This window comes from Hemitrygon akajei, chromosome 6, assembly GCF_048418815.1.
Source record: "Hemitrygon akajei chromosome 6, sHemAka1.3, whole genome shotgun sequence".
Classification (NCBI taxonomy): domain Eukaryota; kingdom Metazoa; phylum Chordata; class Chondrichthyes; order Myliobatiformes; family Dasyatidae; genus Hemitrygon; species Hemitrygon akajei.
Window position 1 is genome coordinate 98,091,479 of NC_133129.1, and position 18,804 is coordinate 98,110,282.

General features: G+C 44.0%; 1 protein-coding gene and 1 long non-coding RNA gene across 4 annotated transcripts in view; one reads left to right on the forward strand and one right to left on the reverse strand.

The window, feature by feature from the left end:
- Positions 1 to 14,994, forward strand: part of LOC140729338 (uncharacterized) — a 31,959-nt gene extending 16,965 nt beyond the window's left edge. Inside the window, exons 2-3 of the long non-coding RNA XR_012099308.1 lie at positions 5,135 to 5,195; positions 14,812 to 14,994. This is a non-coding gene — a long non-coding RNA (uncharacterized lncRNA). The remainder of the gene's footprint in view (positions 1 to 5,134; positions 5,196 to 14,811) is intronic.
- LOC140729337 (RPA-related protein RADX-like) overlaps positions 1 to 18,804 on the reverse strand; it is a 103,063-nt gene that overhangs the window by 7,973 nt on the left and 76,286 nt on the right. For all 3 annotated transcript variants that reach the window (XM_073048979.1, XM_073048980.1, XM_073048978.1), the window contains 2 exons: positions 8,182 to 8,279; positions 3,450 to 3,755 (listed from right to left, as the gene is read on the reverse strand). In XM_073048979.1, coding sequence (XP_072905080.1) covers positions 3,450 to 3,755; positions 8,182 to 8,279 — 404 coding nt within the window. The remainder of the gene's footprint in view (positions 1 to 3,449; positions 3,756 to 8,181; positions 8,280 to 18,804) is intronic.

Below are 18,804 nucleotides of genomic sequence, written 5' to 3' on the forward strand. Positions count from 1 at the left end.
ACTCAATCCTCTCCCTCAATGTTGCAAAAACAAAGGAGCTGGTTGTGCATTACAGGAGGATCTCACAAGATCTGTACACACCAGTTGTGTGGTAAAAAAGGCACAACAGCGCCTCTTTTACCTCATTTGGTATGGGTCCCCAAATCCTAAGAACTTTCTATAGGGGCACAATTGAAAGCATCCTGACTAGCTGCATCACTGCCTGGTATGGGAACTGTACCTCTCTTATTCGCAAGACTTTGCAGAACAGCCTGGTGCATCTGTAGTTGTGAACTTCCCATGTTTCAGGACATTTACAAAGACGGGTGTGAAAAAAGGGCCCGGAGGATCATTGGGGACCCGAGTCACCTCAACCACAATCTATTCCATCTGCTACCAACTGGGAAACGGTGCCGCAGCATAAAAGCCAGGACCAACAGGCTCCAGGACAGCTTCTTCCACCAGGTCGTCAGACTGATTAACTCATGCTGATTTGAGTGTATTTTTATGTTACATTGACTGTTCAATTTATTATAAATTACTATGATTGCACTTTGAGATGGAGATGTAACAAAGATTTTTACTCATGTATGTGAAGGTTGTAAGAAACAACATCATTTCATTCATTCATCCCCCCCCCAACTAATGAAGGCCAACACTCATTAAGTACTTGTGTAGCAATTTGAGGTCTCTATGGACGTGGACCCCAATGTCTCTCTGTTCCTCCACACTAAGTATCCTGTGATTAACCTTGCACTCTGCCTTCAAGTTCAATCTTCTGAAGCATATCACAACACACTTCTCTGTCCAACTCTGCTTTCTAGATCCTGTGACGACCTTTTACAGTATCCACAACCTCTAACTCATCCTCTACTTCCCCATCCAAGTCATTTATACAAATCACAAAGAGTAGGGTCCCAGAACAGATCCCTGCAGAAGTGATCCCTTTAGTCACCGACTTCCAAGCAGAATATGCTCCATCTGGTACCACCTTCTACCTCTGTGAGCAAGTCCACAGAGTTTCCATGGATCCCATGCCACTTGACTTTCTGATGAATAGTCCATCGTTCTACCTTCATCAATTTGTTTTGTCACTTCCTCAAAAAACTCAATTAGGCTCTTGAGGCACAACCTACCCCTCAAAGAGCCTTTCAGACTATGCTTCTTCAAATGCTCATAAATCCTATCTCTAAGAATCCTCTCTGTTAGTTTGCCCCCACTGATGTAAGACTCATTAGTATATACTTCCTAGGGTTATCCCTATTTATCTTTCTTGAATAACAGAACAACATTTGCCAATCTCTAGTCTTTTGGTACTACTACTGTGGCCAGGGAGGACACAAAGGTTATTGTCAACACCACTGTGATCTCTTCCCTTGTTTTCCGTAGTAACCTGATGTATACTCTGCCTAGTTCCAGGGACTTATCTATCCTGATGTTTTTTCAGAAGCTTTAACACTGGTTCTTTCATAACCTCCACATGCTTTAGCACGTTAGCCTTTTCTTTGCTGTGCTCACACTCACCAAAGTCCCACTCCCTGGTGAATACTGACGCAAAGTATTCACTTAGGATCTTCCCTACCTCCTCTGACCCTTTTATTCCTGATCAGTCCTACCCTCACTCTAATCACCTTCCTGTTTTTCATGTATGTGTAGAACATCTTGGAGTTTTCCTTAATCCCACTTGTGCCTTTTCATGTGTCTTTCCAGTTCTCCTTAAGTTCCTTCCTGGCTACCTTATAATGCTCAAGAAACCTGTCTGATTTTTAAATTTCTAAACCTTCAGTGTGATTGCTTCTTCTTTCTCTCGTCTACCATGGTTCTTTCATCCTACCATCCTTCTCTGTTCAACGGGTCAAACCTATCCAGAACCCCATGCAAGTGCTCCCTAAACATCCATACTTCTTTGGTGCATTTCTTTATGCCTCCTTGTCCAAGAGTTTCCAACTAGTGGAACTATCCTGTCATGCTTCCCCTAAGGATCATGAATGTTGCAATACAATTGTCCATCATTCTTCTAAACTCCAAAGAATACAAATCTCATTTCTTCAGTTGTTCCTTAATAGTGTAACTCTCAACCGAGGAGGCTGTCTTATCCTGTGCACTAGCGTTTTGTTGTGAGGTGTGTTATCTAATGCCTTCTGAAAACCCATATAACATCACTACTCCTCATTTCTGCCCCATCCACTGCCCTATTCCTCACTATCCTATGAAAATCCCACTCTAAATGCATTGTTCTACTTTTCACAGAGTCTCATTTTCTCTGCCACAACTTGTACTCTCAAGTTAGGCACTAACAAAATAGACACTACGCTTGGTCCTCCCATTCTCCGTACCAATCCAAACCAACAAACTCTGTGGGAGGAACTCCGCTGGTAATGCAGCATCTATGGGAAGAAACGAGCTCTTGAGGTTTACGGACTGAGGCAGGGTTTTGCCACACAACACTGGCAGTTCCTTTCTGTCCACAGGCATGCTGAGTTCCTTCAGGAGATAGTTTGTTGCTCCAGATTCTGGCAACTTATGCCTCCAATCACAGCCTGATCTCAATGGAGCCCAAAACAACACCTCTGCATGCTCTTTCCTAACACTTATGTACATCTGGGACATATTCTCTTCTCATTACCACCACCAGGGAGGAGGTAGAGGAGTCCACACAACATTTTAGGAACAGGTTCTTCCTCTCTCCAATCAGATTTCTATACACTCTATGAACCCATTAACACTCTCATTATTCTTCTCTCTTTTCACACTACTTAAAAAATTCTATTATGCCTTAATTATGTCTTGCACTGTACTGCTGCAGCAAAACAACAACATTCATGACATATGCCAGTGATAATAAACCTGATTCTGACTGTGGACTTGTTAGTGTTAGCATTGAAGCTTTATAAGGCACTGGCGAGGCCTCAATGGGAGTATTGTAAGAAGTTTTGGACCCCTTATCTAAAAAAGGACGTGCTGACATTGGAGAGGGTTCAAAGGATTCCGGGAATGGTAGGCTTATCATATGAGGAGCACTCAATGGAATTTGGAAGAATGAGGGGGGATCTCATTGAAACCTATCAAATATTGAAAGGCCCCAATAGAATGTGGAGAGGATGTTTCTTATGGTGTGGGAGTCTAAGACCAGAGGACACTGCCTCATAATAGAGATATGCCCATTTGGAACGGAGATGAGGAGCAATTTCTTTTAGTGCTAATTTGTGGAACTTGTTGCCACAGATGGCTACAGAAGCCAAATAATGGGTATATTTAAGGTGGAGGTTGATAGATTCTTGATTAGTCAGGGTATGAAGGATTACAGGGAGGAGGCAGGAGAATGGGGTGGAGAGTGAAATGGATCAGTCATGATGAAATGGTGGAGCTGACTTGATGGTCTAATTCTGCTCCTATATCTTATGGTTTATGCTCTCAAAATATTGTCAAACCCCAAAGTTTTCCAGATGTCATCTCCGAAGTTGCTTTACCTAAAATGGTCACAGTGTAGTAACCATGACAACACGCCAGCTCACATTGTGCCAGCTTCTTTCCAAGATTAGCCTGCACTCCAGTGAATTTGGCCGGCTGAAGAGCAAAGGTATGCAGAAGCAAGGTCTTGTCCCTGAGGCGGAAGTTTCGAGCCACCATCTGTGCGACATCCCCGGTGTGGGCAAGATGCTCCAGTTGCCATGGACCACCGATCTGAGACGAGCTGGGCACTACATCACTGGATGTCACCCGTATCTCATCAGAGTCTGTGTAGAACTCCTGGCAAGCCCTGAGAAAACTAACCTCTGTAAGAAAGGAAAGCAGATAGTAGTTATGTTGGTGTCACTCATTTCAAGTTCAAGAATACTGTCAGCTGATTATAGATATATATGTTCTTTCTGACCACAGTGCACCCACAATACATGTATCACACACAGCACATAAAACACAATATTACCACAAATAAGTAATAAAATATAATTCAAATAGCTCACTTTCCTAGTGATGAGACCTTGGTGGTGGCAGGGTATTTGTCAGTCTCACAACCTGAGAGAAGTCTGGCAGTCTGATCCCTCTGTACCTCCTTCCTCATGGTATTGGGTCCAAGAGATTATGGGATGGATGGTAGGGATCCTCAACAGTCCTGGTAAATATCACAAATAGAGCTAGGGGAGAGGGAGATCTTGGTGATCTTCTCGGCAGTTTTTACTATACTCTGTCGGGTCTTGCAGCCTATATATCACAAAATGACGCAGCCAGACAGGACACTCTTGATGATGCTCCTATAGAAAGTTGTTAGAATTCCAGTAATGCCCACCCCACCTCCCACCATTCCCATTCTCCTCTTTCACCTTATCTCCTTACTTCCCATTGCCTTCCTCTTGGTGCTCCTCCCCCTTTACTTTCTTCCATGGCCTTCTGTGCTCTCCTATCAGATACCCCCTTCTCCAGACCTGTATCTCTTTCACAATTCAACTTCCCAACTTTTAGTTCACTCTTCCCCATCTCCCATCACCCTGTGGTTCTTCTTTCTCTCCCCCCACCTTCTTATTCCGACTCATCTTTTTCTCCAGCCCTGCTGAAGGGTTTCAGCCTGAAACATCCACTGTACTCTTTTCCATAGATGCTGCCTGGCCTGCTGAATTCCTCAAGCATATTGTGTGTTTCCTCAAAAGATAATTGGCAGGTCAGCTTTTTTGAACTTTGCTCCTAAATTATGGAACTCAATACCTAAACCTATAATATAATAATAAGTACTTTATTGATCCCAAGTGCGAAATTATTGTTACAGCAACATTTAAAAACACACTAAGCAGTGTGCAGACTTAACGAAAAATAATGTGAATAATAATATACACAATAATTTCACAAAATAATAAAGCAGAGACTATTGTACTATAACGTCTGTTCTGTCACACAGAGGTGAACTGTTGTGTATGCTGATTGCATTTGGTAGGAAAGATTTTCTGTAACGATCCTTGTGACAGCGGAGCTGAATGAGTCTGTTCGAAAGGGGGCTCTGCTGCTTATTCAGTAGGTCGTGGAGAGGATGTGCCTGATTGTCCATGATGGATAACAGTTTGTTCAGTGACTCCTCTCCACCACTAACCCAAAAGAGTCCGGGTTGTAGCCAAGGAAGGATCCAGCCTTATTAATGAGTTTATTTTGCATTTTGCTTCCCCAGAACTAATGCTGCTCCCCCAACATAAAGCCGTAAAGAAGACTGCACCCGCTACATCAGACAGGTAAAAGATCTCCAACTTCCTGCTGCACACATTGAAGGATCTCATCTTCCTGAGAAAATAGAGTCAGCTCATCCCCTTCTTGTAAACAGCCTTGGTGTTGGTTTTCCAGTCAAGTCTGGTGTCGAGGTGAACGGACAAGTATTTGTACTCCTCAACCTGGGAGCAACCTCTTCTCCCAGAATGTATAGAAGACTCGTCACAGTCCTCATCCTCCTAAAACCAATCACCATATCCCTGGTTTTGGCCACATTCAGGAGCAGGTGATTCCTCCCGCACCACTCCACAAACTTGTCCACCAGCCCTCTGTACTCCAACTCCTGCCTGTCTCTGATACACTGCAAGGTCATCAGAGAACCTCTGCAAGTGACAAGACTCAGAGTTGTACCGAAAGTCTGAGTGTTCAGTGTGAACAGGAACAGAGACAGGACAGTCTGACACTTTTAAATGCTACTCAAAACCAATTTAACCTTGCTTTTAACTAATATCTTTTTTGTCTTTTATTTTCATGTTTGCACTTTATCCAATTGTAAAGCAATTTGAACTACATAGTTTGTATGAAAATGCTCTATAAATAAATAATATTTATTATTGATTTAAATGGAGAATGGTCAGCCTGTGCCTTCCTGAAGTCCACAATTTTCTCTCGTCTTGTCCACATTGAGACTTAGGTGGTTGTTCTTGCACCATCTGACAAGCCTCTCTACCTCCTCTCTGTATGAGGCCAACCACTGTTGAATCATCAGTGAACTTGATGCACTTTGAGCTGGATCCGGCAGTACAGTCATGAGCTAGCAGTGAGCTGAGTACACAACACCGGGGCCACAGTGCTCAGTGTGATGGAGCTTCAGATATTGCTGCCAACTCAGACTGACTGGAGTCTTTCTGTCAGCAAGTCCAAAGTCCAGTGACAGAGAGGGGTACTGTCCCATTTTACCCACCAGCCTCTGAGGGATGATTGTGTTAAATCGTGGTGTCTGAGGCATCGTTTTCTAGGTGGGACAGGGCAGAATGAGGCTGAGGCTAGGGCATCATCAGTGGCTTCAGCAGTAGGCAAACTGGAAAGACTCCCATGTAGGTGGGATTTTACATGATCCATTACCAGCTGCTCAAAGCACATCACGCTCGTTGGTATCAGTGCCACTGGGCAGTAATCATTTAGACAAGTTACTGTTGCTCTCTTGGGCACCAGAATGATGGTGGCTACCTTGAAGGCTGCAGGGACTGTGGACTGATGCAAAGAGATACTAAAGATGTCTGTTAAGACCTCTGTTAGCTGGGCCGTACAATCCCTCAGCAGTGGCCAGACAGGGTTCCTGTTCCTCAGGATGTCACATCATTCAAGTGGTCAAACCATACATAGAAAGCATTCAGCCTATCAGGAAAGGAGGTATCACTGTCGTTGACACACAGGGTGGACTTGTAATCAGTAATGGTTTGTATGCTTAGCAACATGTGCCATGCGTCTCTGGTGTCACAAAGATGTTTGTGAATTTTCTGTAAGTACTTTCGCTTTGCTTTCCTGATGGCACAGGAGAGTTCAGCTCGTTGACCTCAGAGTCACCTTATCCCCTGATCAGAAGGCAGCACCCCAATCCTTAAACAATGCATGGAACTCTACAGTCAGCCATGGTTTCTGATTTGCCCTGGCAGTGTCGTGTTTAATCACAGTAATGTCCTTACTACATTTTCCTATGTAGTCACCGATCCTGCATATTCATCATTGCTGATCTAATGAGAGTAGGTAGCAGCTTCCCTAAATATGCTCCAGTTTGTGCTTTTGAAACAAGTCCTGCAGAGCTGAGGTGGCATCTGCTGCTGGGTCCTGATCTCACTGTAAATGGGTGGTCTGTATGCAGGGGTTAGCAAAATGGACATGTGGTCTGAGTATCCCAGGTGAAAGTCAGGGGCAGCCTTGCGGGCTCCATGAATGCTGGTGTATATATACAGACCAGGTCTAATATTTTCTCTCCTCTGGTTGGCATGATGGTAGAACTTTGGCAGGACTGTTTTTAAGTTGACATGACTGAAGTCACCAGCAACAATGAAGAAACCACTGGGGTGATTAGTTTGGATGTCACAGCTCCTGTAGCATTAGTACAGGGTGGGGTTGGGGTGGGGAAGAAGGTTGGAATCACATTCTGGAGCATGCTTTGATCAGCATGTCCTTGGCATCAGATACTGTGGTATGAACAATCATTCCTTGGAGCACCAAGGTAAAGGTGTCATTAATCTGCAACTGGAAGGAATGCCATACAGTTGAACAGGAAAATGCTCTCCATGTCAAATTGAACCTTGCAACCTTTGAAAGAAAAATGGAGGGCAATGTGGGAGGGAAGGGTTAGATTGAACTTGGAGCGGGTTAAAGGGTCAGCACAACATCCTGGGCCGAATGTACTGTTCTATGTTCTAAACAGGCAGTGGAAAGGTTTAGTGTACTTATGACATGGTCATCTCCATATTGATTAGGCGACTGCTTTGGAGAACACAGCCATTTACTCTGCAATGGCAGCCAAACCTTTTGGTGTCTGCCACTTTAATTCTCCATAATGCACATAAAACGCTGGAGGAACTCAGCAGGTCAGGCAGCATATATAGAGAGAAATTTCAGGCCAAGCCCCTCCCTGCCTCACAGTTTCTAGGATTTTCTGGCCTTTTTGTGTTCAAGATTTAACATATGAGAAGCCCTGGGGACTGTGTAATTGACTACACAGAGTCATGGAGTTATGCAGCACAGAAACATGCCCTAGGGCCCAAGTAATCTGTCTGAGCCAGTCTCATTTGCCCCCTAGCCAATTCTGTGTACTTGTTCATGTAACTGTAACCACCTCTACATGTGGTGAAGGGTGGGGCTACAGAGCAGCTGCAGTCAGAGGGGATGAGCTTAATTTGGTATAATGGCTGGCACAGACACAGAGTGCCAAGGGACCTGTTCCTACACTGTACTGTTCACTGGGTGCGGTGACCAGTTAGCTGTGTGTATACAAACCTTGGTCAGGGCTTACACGGCCTTCTGTGATTTTCACGCCTGTGCGTGTTAGAGAAGCAGGCTCTTCTTCGCTGCTTGATTCTGTGCCTTTTACGAGCCTAGATTAAAAGCAGAACAATCATACCAGGGCCACGGGAGACAGTGGGTCACAGTCAGGAGGGGGGAAGAGTCAGGTACTAGAGAGTACCTCTGTGACTGTACCCCTTGACAATAAATACTCCTGTTTGAGTACTGTTTGGGGGGGTGGGTAACAGCCTACCTGGGGGAAGCTGCAGTGGCCGTACCTCTGGCACAGAGTCTGGCCCTGTGGCTCAGAAGGGTAGGGAAGGGAAGAGGAAGGCAGTAGTGATAGGGGACTCTATAGTTAGGGGGTCAGACAGGCAATTCTGTGGACGCAGGAAAGAAATTTGGATGATTGTTTGTCTCCTAGGTGCCAGGGTCCGGAATGTTTTGGACCGCATCCAAGATATCCTGCGGTGGGAGGGAGAAAAGCCTGAGGCCACGGTACATATTGGTACCAATGACATAGGTAGGAAAAGGGAAGAAGTCCTGAAAAAAAATCTCAGGATTACTGCCTGTGCCGTGCAACAGTGAGAATAGGAATAGGATGATGTGGAGGATAAATGCGTGGCTGAGGGATTGGAGCAGGGGTCAGGGATTCAGATTTCTGGATCATTGGGACCTCTTTTGGGGCAGGTGTGACCTGTATAAAAAGGATGGGTTGCACTTGAATCCCAGGGGGACCAATATCCTGGCGGGGAGGTTTGCAAAGGCTGTTGGGGAGAGTTTAAACTAGAATTGTTGGGGGGGTGAGAACCGAACTGAAGAGACTGGAGAAGAGGAGGTTAGCTCACAAATAGAGAAAGCCTGTAGACAGTGCGAGAGGGAGGATAGGCAGGTGATAGAGAAGGGACTGAAGGTTTGAGATACATCTATTTTAACACAAGGAGTGTTGTCAACAAAGCGGATGAGCTTAGAGCGTGAATCAGTACTTGGAGATATGATGTGGTGGCCATTACAGAGACGTGGATGGCTCAGGGACAGGAATGGTTACTTTAAGTGCTGGGTTTTAGATGTTTCAGAAAGAACAGGGAGGGAAGCAAAAGAGGCACTGTTGATCAGAGATAGTGTCACAGCTGCAGAAAAGGTGGACGCCATGGAGGGATTGTCTACAGAGTCTCTGGTGGAGGTTAGGAACAGGAAGGGGTCAATAACTTTACTGGGTGTTTTTTATAAGCCGCCCAATAGTAACAGGGATATTGAGGAGCAGATAGGGAAACAGATCCTGGAAAGGTGTAATAATAAGAGTTGTCATGATGAGAGATTTGAATTTCCCAAATATCAATTGGCATCTCCCTAGAGCAAGGAGTTTAGATGGGGTGGAGTTTGTTAAGTGTGTTCAGGAAGGTTTCCTGACACAATATGTAGATAAGCCTACAAGAGGAGAATCTGTACTTGATCTGGTATTGGGAAATGAACCTGGTCAGGTGTCAGATCTCTCAGTGGGAGAGCATTTTGGAGATAGTGATCACAATTCTGTCTCCTTTACAAAAGCATTGGAGAGAGATAGAAACAGACAAGTTAGAAAAGTGTTTAATTGGAGTAAGGGGGAATTATGAGGCTATCAGGCAGGAAAATGGAGGCTTAAATTGCAAACAGAAGTTCTCAGGGAAAAGTACATAAGAAATGTGGCAAATATTCAGGGGATATTTGTGTGGAGTTCTGCATAGGTACATTCCAATGAGACAGGAAAGTTACGGTAGGGTACAGGAACCGTGGTGTACAAAAGCTGTAATAAATCTAGACAAGAAGAAAAGCATACAAAAGGTTTAGAGAGCTAGATAATGTTAGAGATCTAGAAGATTATAAGGCTAATAGAAAGGAGCTTAAGAAGGAAATTAGGAGAGCCAGAAGGGGCCATTAGACGGCCTTGGCGGGCGTGATTAAGGCAAACCCCATGGCATTCTACAAGTACGTGAAGAGCAAGAGGATAAGACGTGAAAGAATAGACCTATCAAGTGTGACAGTGGGATAGTGTGTATGGAACCAGAGGAAATAGCAGAGGTACTTAATGAATATTTTACTTCAGTATTCACTATGGAAAAGGATCCTAGTGATTGTAGTGATGATTTGCAGCAGACTGAAAAGCTTGAGCATGTAGATATTAAGAAAGAGGATGTGCTGGAGCTTTTGGAAGGCATCAATTTGGATAAGTCGCTGGGACCGGATGAGATGTACCCCAGGCTACTGTGGGAGGCGAGGAAGGAGATTGCTGAGCCTCTGGCGATGATCTTTGCATCATCAATGGGGATGGGAGAGTTTCTGGAGGATTGGAGGGTTGCAAATGTTGTTCCTTTATTCAAGAAAGGGAGTAGAGATAGCCCAGGAAATTATAGACCAGTGAGTCTTACCTCAGTGGTTGGTAAGTTGATGGAGAAGATCCTGAGAGGCAGGATTTATGAATGTTTGGAGAGATATAATATGATTAGGAGTAGCCAGCATGGCTTTGTCAAGGGCAGGTCATGCCTTACGAGCCTGACTGAATTTTTTGAGGATGTGACTAAATATATTAATGAAGGAAGAGCAGTAGATGTACTGTATATGAATTTCAGCAAGGCATTTGATAAAGTACCCCATGCAAGGCTTATTGAGAAAGTAAAGAGGCATGGGATCCAAGGGGACATTGCTTTGAGGATCCAGAACTGGCTTGCCCACAGAAGGCAAAGAGTGGTTGTAGATGGGTCATATTCTGCATGGAGGTCGGTCACCAGTGGGATGCCTCAGGGATCTGTTCTGGGACCCTTACTCTTCATGATTTTTATAAATGACCTGGATGAGGAAGTGGAGGGATGGATTAGTAAGTTTGCTGATGACACAAAGGTTGGAGGTGTTGTGGATAGTGTGGAGGGCTGTCAGAGGTTACAGCGGGATATTGATAGGATGCAAAACTGGGCTGAGAAGTGGCAGATGGAGTTCAACACAGATAAGTGTGAAGTGGTTCATTTTGGTAGGTCAAGTATGATGGCAGAATATAGTATTAATGGTAAGACTCTTGGCAGTTTGGAGGATCAGAGGGATCTTGGGGTCTGAGTCTATAGGACACTCAAAGCAGCTGCGCAGGTTGACAGTGTGGTTAAGAAGGTGTATGGGGTATTGGTCTTCATCAATTGTGGAATTGAATTTAAGAGCCGAGAGGTAATGTTACAGCTATATAGGACACTGGCCAGACCCCACTTGGAGTACTGTGCTCAGTTCTGGTTGCCTCACTATAGGAAGGATGTGAAAACTGTAGAAAGGGTGCAGAGGAGATTTACAAGGATTTTGCCTGGACTGGGGAGCATGCCTTATGAAAATAGGTTGAGTGAACTCAGCCTTTTCTCCTTGGAGCAACAGAGGATGAGAGGTGACCTGATAGAGGTGTACAAGATGATGAGAGGCATTGATAGTCAGAGCCTTTTTCCCAGGGTTGAAATGGTTGCCACATGAGGACACAGGTTTAATATGCTGGGGAGTAGGTACAGAGGAGATGTCAGGGGTAAGTTTTTTACTCAGAGAGTGGTGAGTGCATGGAATGGGCTGCCGGCAATGGTGGTGGAGGCAGATAGGACAGGGTCTTTTAAGAGAGGTACATGGAGCTTAGAAAAATAGAGGGCTATAGGTAAGCCTAGTAATTTCTAAGGTAGGGACATGCTAGGCACAACTTTGTGGGCCGAAGGGCCTGTATTGTGCTGTAGGTTTTCTATGTTTCTAATTACGTGACACCAGACAGCGATTGTTCACAGGGAGGGGTGCAAGGACCTGAATCACGTGGCGAGACTTCCAGGGAACAATACAGCACAGGAGAGGGCCTTGAACCCGTTATGTCTTTATTACAAAGGGAATTGAGTACAAGAGCAAGGAAATCCTCTTGCATTTGTACAGAGCCCTGGTGAGACCACACCTGGAGTATTGTGTACAGTTTTGGTCTCCAGGGTTAAGGAAGGACATCCTGGCTGTAGAGGAAGTGCAGCGTAGATTCACGAGGTTAATTCCTGGGATGTCTGGACTGCCTTACGCAGAGAGGTTAGAGAGACTGGGCTTGTACACACTGGAATTAAGGAGATTGAGAGGGGATTTGATTGAAACATATAAGATTATTAAGGGATTGGACAAGATAGAGGCAGGAAATATGTTCCAGATGCTGGGAGAGTCCAGTACCAGAGGGCATGGTTTGAGAATAAGGGGTAGGTCATTTAGACAATAGACAATAGGTCCAGAAGTAGACTATTTGGCCCTTCGAGCCTGCACCGCCATTTTGAGATCATGGCTGATCAACTACTATCAATACCCAGTTCCTGCCTTGTCCCCATATCCCTTGATTCCCCTATCCATAAGATACCTATCTAGCTCCTTCTTGAAAGCATCCAGAGAATTGGCCTCCACTACCTTCCGAGGCAGTGCATTCCAGACCCCCACAACTCTCTGGGAGAAGAAGTTTTTCCTTAACTCTATCCTAAATGACCTACCCCTTATTCTCAAACCATGCCCTCTGGTACTGGACTCCCCCAGCATCTGGAACATATTTCCTGCCTCTATCTTGTCCAATCCCTTAATAATCTTATATGTTTCAATCAAATCCCCTCTCAATCTCCTTAATTCCAGCGTGTACAAGCCCAGTCTCTCTAACCTCTCTGCGTAAGACAGTCCAGACATCCCAGGAATTAACCTCGTGAATCTACGCTGCACTTCCTCTACAGCCAGGATGTCCTTCCTTAACCCTGGAGACCAAAACTGTACACAATACTCCAGGTGTGGTCTCACCAGGGCTCTGTACAAATGCAAGAGGATTTCCTTGCTCTTGTACTCAATTCCCTTTGTAATAAAGGCCAACATTCCATTAGCCTTCTTCACTGCCTGTTGCACTTGCTCATTCACCTTCAGTGACTGATGAACAAGGACTCCTAGATCTCTTTGTATTTCTCCCTTACCTAACTCTACACCGTTCAGATAATAATCTGCCTTCCTGTTCTTACTCCCAAAGTGGATAACCTCACACTTATTCACATTAAACGTCATCAGCCAAGTATCTGCCCACTCACCCAGCCTATCCAAGTCACCCTGAATTCTCCTAACATCCTCATCACATGTCACAGTGCCCCCCAGCTTAGTATCATCAGCAAACTTGCTGATGTTATTCTCAATGCCTTCATCTAAATTGTTGACAGAGTTAAGGAAAAAACTTCTTCTCCCAGAGAGTTGTGGGGGTCTGGAATGCACTGTCTTGGAAGGTAGTAGAGGCCAATTCTCTGGATGCTTTCAAGAAGGAGCTAGATAGGTATCTTATGGATAAGGGAATCAAGGGATATGGGGACAAGGCAGGAACCGGGTATTGATAGTAGTTGATCAGCCATGATCTCAAAATGGCGGTGCAGGCTCGAAGGGCCGAATGGTCTACTTCTGCACCTATTGTCTATTGTCTCCCACTATCCCACCAAATCCCTACTGACCTGCCCAGCACATCACACAAACCACTCCTGATTCCAGATGAATGGTCTCTTCCCAAAACATAAACTCTTTACTCTCCTCCATACATACTGCTTGACTTGCTGAGTACCTCCAGTATTTTGTGTGTGCTACACAAACCAGCCTCCCATCCTTCGACTCCATCTACACATCTCACTGCCTCAGGAAAGCAGCCAACATAAACAAGGACCCCTCCCACACTGGACATTCTCTCTTCTTCCCCCTCCCATCGGGCAGAAGATGCAAAAGTCTGAAAGCCTGTTTGCCATTCAATAAGATAGTGGCTGATCTCACCGTGGACTCAGTTTCACCTACCTGACTTTCCCCCATAAACCTTAATTCCCCTGCTATGCAAAAATCTATCTGTGTCTTAGCTCTCTACTGTTTCCCTGGGTAGAGAGTTCCACTGATCCACTACTCTGTGGGAAAAGCAGTTCCTCATCTCCATCCTATATCTACTCCCTTGAATCTTGAGGTTACGTCCCCAAATTCTGGTCTCGCCTACCAAAAGGAAAAAACCTTCCTGCCTTTGTCTTTTTGATTCCTTTCATAATTTTAAATATTTCTATAAGATCCCTCTCATTCTTCTACATTGCAGCAAGTATTGTCCCAGATGACTCAATATCTCCTCATAGGCTAACTCCCTCATTCTTGGAATCAATCTCATAAACTTGCTCAGCAGCACCTCCAAAGCCAGTTTATCTTTTCTCAAATAAGGAAACCAAAACTGCACAGAGTACTTTAGGTGTAGCCTCACCACAACTTGTACAGTTGAAGCATAATCCCCCAGCTCTTATATTCAATCCCTCTAGCAATGAAGGCCAACATTCCAGTTCCCCTTTTTGATAACTTATTGTACCTGCAAACCAGCCTTTTGTGATTCATGCACAAACACTCCCAAGTCCCTCTGCACAACAACATGTGACAATTTTTCACTGTTTACATAATCTGAACTATTTTTCCTTCCAAAGTGGATGACCTCACATTTACCGACATTGTACTCCATCTGCCTGACCCTTGCCCACTCACTTAACCTATCTATGTCTTCTCATGCTCTGCACAATCTACCATTCCTTTCCATGCTTTTTGATTGTTCTTTTTTGTCTTGTGTTACGGAAAATGATCTAGCACTCTACTGTGTCCAGAGAGCTGTCTCGTGGAGAAGACCAGAGATGGGACGCGGGGTCATGAACGACCTTATTTCGAAGCATCGAAGAATGTAGAGGGGGGGGGGGGGGGGGGTCAGCGATCGCTCTCAATGGAGGCCACAGTTAGTAGCTGGGTCAGCAGCATTCAGATCGAGTGTGGTGGTTGCTCTTCATGGAAGGACTGAGTTTGTGCAGCTGCTCTCTTCGAATGCTGACGGGAAGATGTCTTCGATATTCTGAGATTTATGTGATTATTGTGATCGTTGCACCATACTTTATATTGGTCTCCTCATTCTTTTTGGCATTTTCTTTCTTGTGGCCAATACGTTAGTTTTTGTGAGAAGGAGAGGCTGAAGATTTGGGGTCTGTTCTTGTTGGTGTTATTCTGTATGGGTTTCTTTTCTTGGGGTTGGGATTTGATGTTATTGTCAGTTTTTTTCTGTAGGGAGGGGTGGGAATTGATGTCTTTTCTTTCAACAACTTTTTGTATTTCGTGGCTATCTGGAGAAGACGAATATCAGAGTTGTATTGTACATGCATACTTTGACAATAAAATGAACCTCTGAATCTTTGAATTTAGTCAACATCAAACTTCGATATGCTACACTTGTTCCCCTCTTCCAAATCATTAAAGTATATCGTAAACAGTTGTGGGCTCAGCACCAGCACCTGCGGCACTCCGTTCACTACTGATTGCCAACCAGAGAAACATACACTTATCCCACTCTGTCTTCTGATTGGTTAACCAATCCTCTATCCATGTTCAAACATCACCACCCATTCCATGCATCCTGATCTTGTGGATAAGTCTTTTATGTGGCATCTTATTGAAAACCTTCTGAAAATCCAAGTATACATTATCTATACACTGCGCTCACTATATCCTCACATAACTCCAGTAAGTTTGTGAAGCAGGACCTGCCCTTTCTGAATTCATGCTGTGCCTGCTTGATAAAGACCACTTTTGCAACTACTAACAATAAATTAACTTTTTGCCCATATCTTTTTTTCAACAGTGATGTAACTTTCCCTGTCTTTGAATCTGCAGGGACCTGCCCAGAATCCTCTACTATAACTTCTACCATTTCTTTCTGATGGAATGCATTCCATCAGGGCCAGGAGTCTTGTCTATCTTTAGGCCCACTGGTTCAATCAGCATTGCCTCTTTCCTGTTAGCAGATGCATCGAAGTCCTCACCTCTCGTAACAGATCCATTAACACCACTCTTTGGTATGTTAGACGTGTCCTCGACAGGGAAACTGATACATAATAGTCATTCAAAGCCTCAGCCATTTCCACATGACCCCTTCTCATCTTCCAAGGAAACCACATCTACTTTAGCCATGTTTCTCCTCTTAATATTGTTACAAGAAGTTTTATTATCTGTTTTTATACTTTGTGTTGGCCTACTTTCATAATCTATCTTCCCTTTCCTTATTGCTTGCTTTTCAAAGATTTCCGAATCTTCCAGTTTCCCACTGCTCCTGGCAACTTTGTATGCATGTGCTTTTGGTTTGATTCCTTCCTTTATTTCCTTAGTTATTCAAAACTGCTCTCCCCACCCCTGCTGCCTTTTGCTTTTAACTGGAATATACTTTTGTTGAGCAGTGTGAAATTTCTTTGTAAGTCTTCCACTGCTCCTCAAATGTCTCACCATATAGCCTGTGTTCCCAGTCTACACTGGCCAGCTTCTCACTCATCCCATTGTAGTCTCCCTTATTTAAGCATAATGCACTGGTTTTAGATTGAACTGGTGGACCCTCCATTTGTATGAGAAGTTCAGTCATACCATGACCACTCTACAAGATTATTTATTTAAACTGTCTCATTGCGCAGGACCAGACCTAAGGTAGCATTTTCCCTTGCAGATTCACTAATATGCTGTTCAAGAAAGCTATCATAGATACGCTCTATGAAGTCTTCCTCGAGACTGCCCCGACCAATTTAATTCACCCAATCTATGTGCAAGTTAAAGTCCCCATGACAACTGCGGGTTCATTTTCATGAGCATCAGAATCAGGTTTAATATCACTGACATAATGTCAAAATTTGCTTTTTGTGGCAACACTGTAGTACATGATAATAAAAACTATAAATTACAATAAGTATACATAATAAAATACAATTAAATTCAATTAAGTAGTGCAAGAGAGAGGAGAAAAAATACTGAGGGAGTGTTCATGGGTTCGTTGTCCATTCAGAAATCTGGTGGCAGAGAGGAAGAAGCTGTTCCTGAAATTGTTTGTGTCTTCAGACTCCTAAATTCTTGGTTTGTTACCTGTGGCTTATAGAGAACTCCCAACAATCTTTTTTACTTAACTATTCCTAATCTCTACCCAGATGGATTCAGCATTCTGCTCCTTAGATCTTATATCATCTCACAATCGCCCTGATTCAATCCTTAAGAGCACTACCCCATCTCTCTAATCTTCCTGCCTATCTGATATCCCATATTATCTGATACACTTGGATATTTAACTCCCAATCATCCCGACCAGCAATGTTTCTGTAACGAGCACTAAATCATATCCTCTACACAGTTTTATGCCAAAAGTTCGCTGAGCTTATTTCAGATTCAATGGACCTTCACATCAAGTGCACTTACACTCATTGTCCCTTTAAAACCTAGTAATATTTGTGTCCTTTGCATTTGACTTTTCTGTACTCCACTTTTTTTTCCTAACTTTTGCTTTGGTCTCTGCATTGCTTCTGTCTTTCTTTCTGCCTAGATTCCCATTCCCCTGCCATATTAGTTTAAACCCTCCCCAACAGCATGAGCAAGCAATCCCCAAGGAAATTAATCCCAGTCTTGCCCCAGGTGTAGACTATCTAGTTTGTATCGGTCCCACCTCCCCCAGAACCGGTTCTAATGTCCCAACAATATGAAACCCTCCCTCTTGCACCACTGCTCAACACACATATTCACGGGATTCAGTAAAGCCCTTCCAACCATTGAGCACCATTCCTGCAATGCTGTTGCAGGAAGCCATCACCAAAGATCCCCATCACCCAGGCCACGTTCTCTTCTCACTGGTCCCATCAGGTAGAAGGTACAAGAGCCTCAGGACTTGCCACCACAAACTGTTAATACTTCTCAACCATCAGGCTCTTGATCAACAGGGGATAACTGCACTCAATTGCCCCATCATTGAAATGTCCCCACAACTAACGATCTCACTTTTAGGGACTCTTTTTTATCTTATGTTCTTGTTATTTATCGCTTTTTAATTACATTTGCATTTGAACAGTTTGTAATCTTCTGCACTCTGGTTGATCTTTCATTGATCAATAGTTGAGGTTACTATTCAATGGATTTGCTGAGAATGCCCGCAGGAAAATGAATCTCAGGGTTGTATGTGGTTATATTTATATATATATATATATTTTTTTTTTCAAGTAAAATTTATTATCAGAGTACGTACATGTCACCTCATACAACCCTGAGATTCTTTTCCTGTGGGCATACTTAGCAAATCTATAGAACAGCAACTGTAAACAAACCGTGCAAATGTAGATATAAGTAAATAGCAATAAATAATGAGCATGAAATAACAATATAAGAGAGTCCTTAAATGAGTGTAGCTATACCCTTTTGTTGAAAAGCATGATGGTTGAGAGGTACTAAGTGCTTGAACCTGGTGGAGTGAGTCCTGAGGCTCTTGTACCTTCTACCTGATGGCAGCAGTGAGAAAAGAGCATGGCCTGGGTGGTGAGGATCCTCGATGATGGGTGCTGCTTTTCTACGGCGATGTTTCATGTAGATGTGCTCAATGGTTGGGAGGGTTTTATCCGTGATGTACTGGGCCGAATCCACTACCTTTTGTAGGATTTTCCGTTCAAAGGCATTGGTGCTCCCATACCAGGCCATAATGCAGCCAGTCAGCACACTTCCCACCCTATAGAAGTTTGCCAAGGGTTTTGATGACATGCCAAATCTCTGCAGACTCCTGAGGAAGTAGAAGCGCAGTTGTGC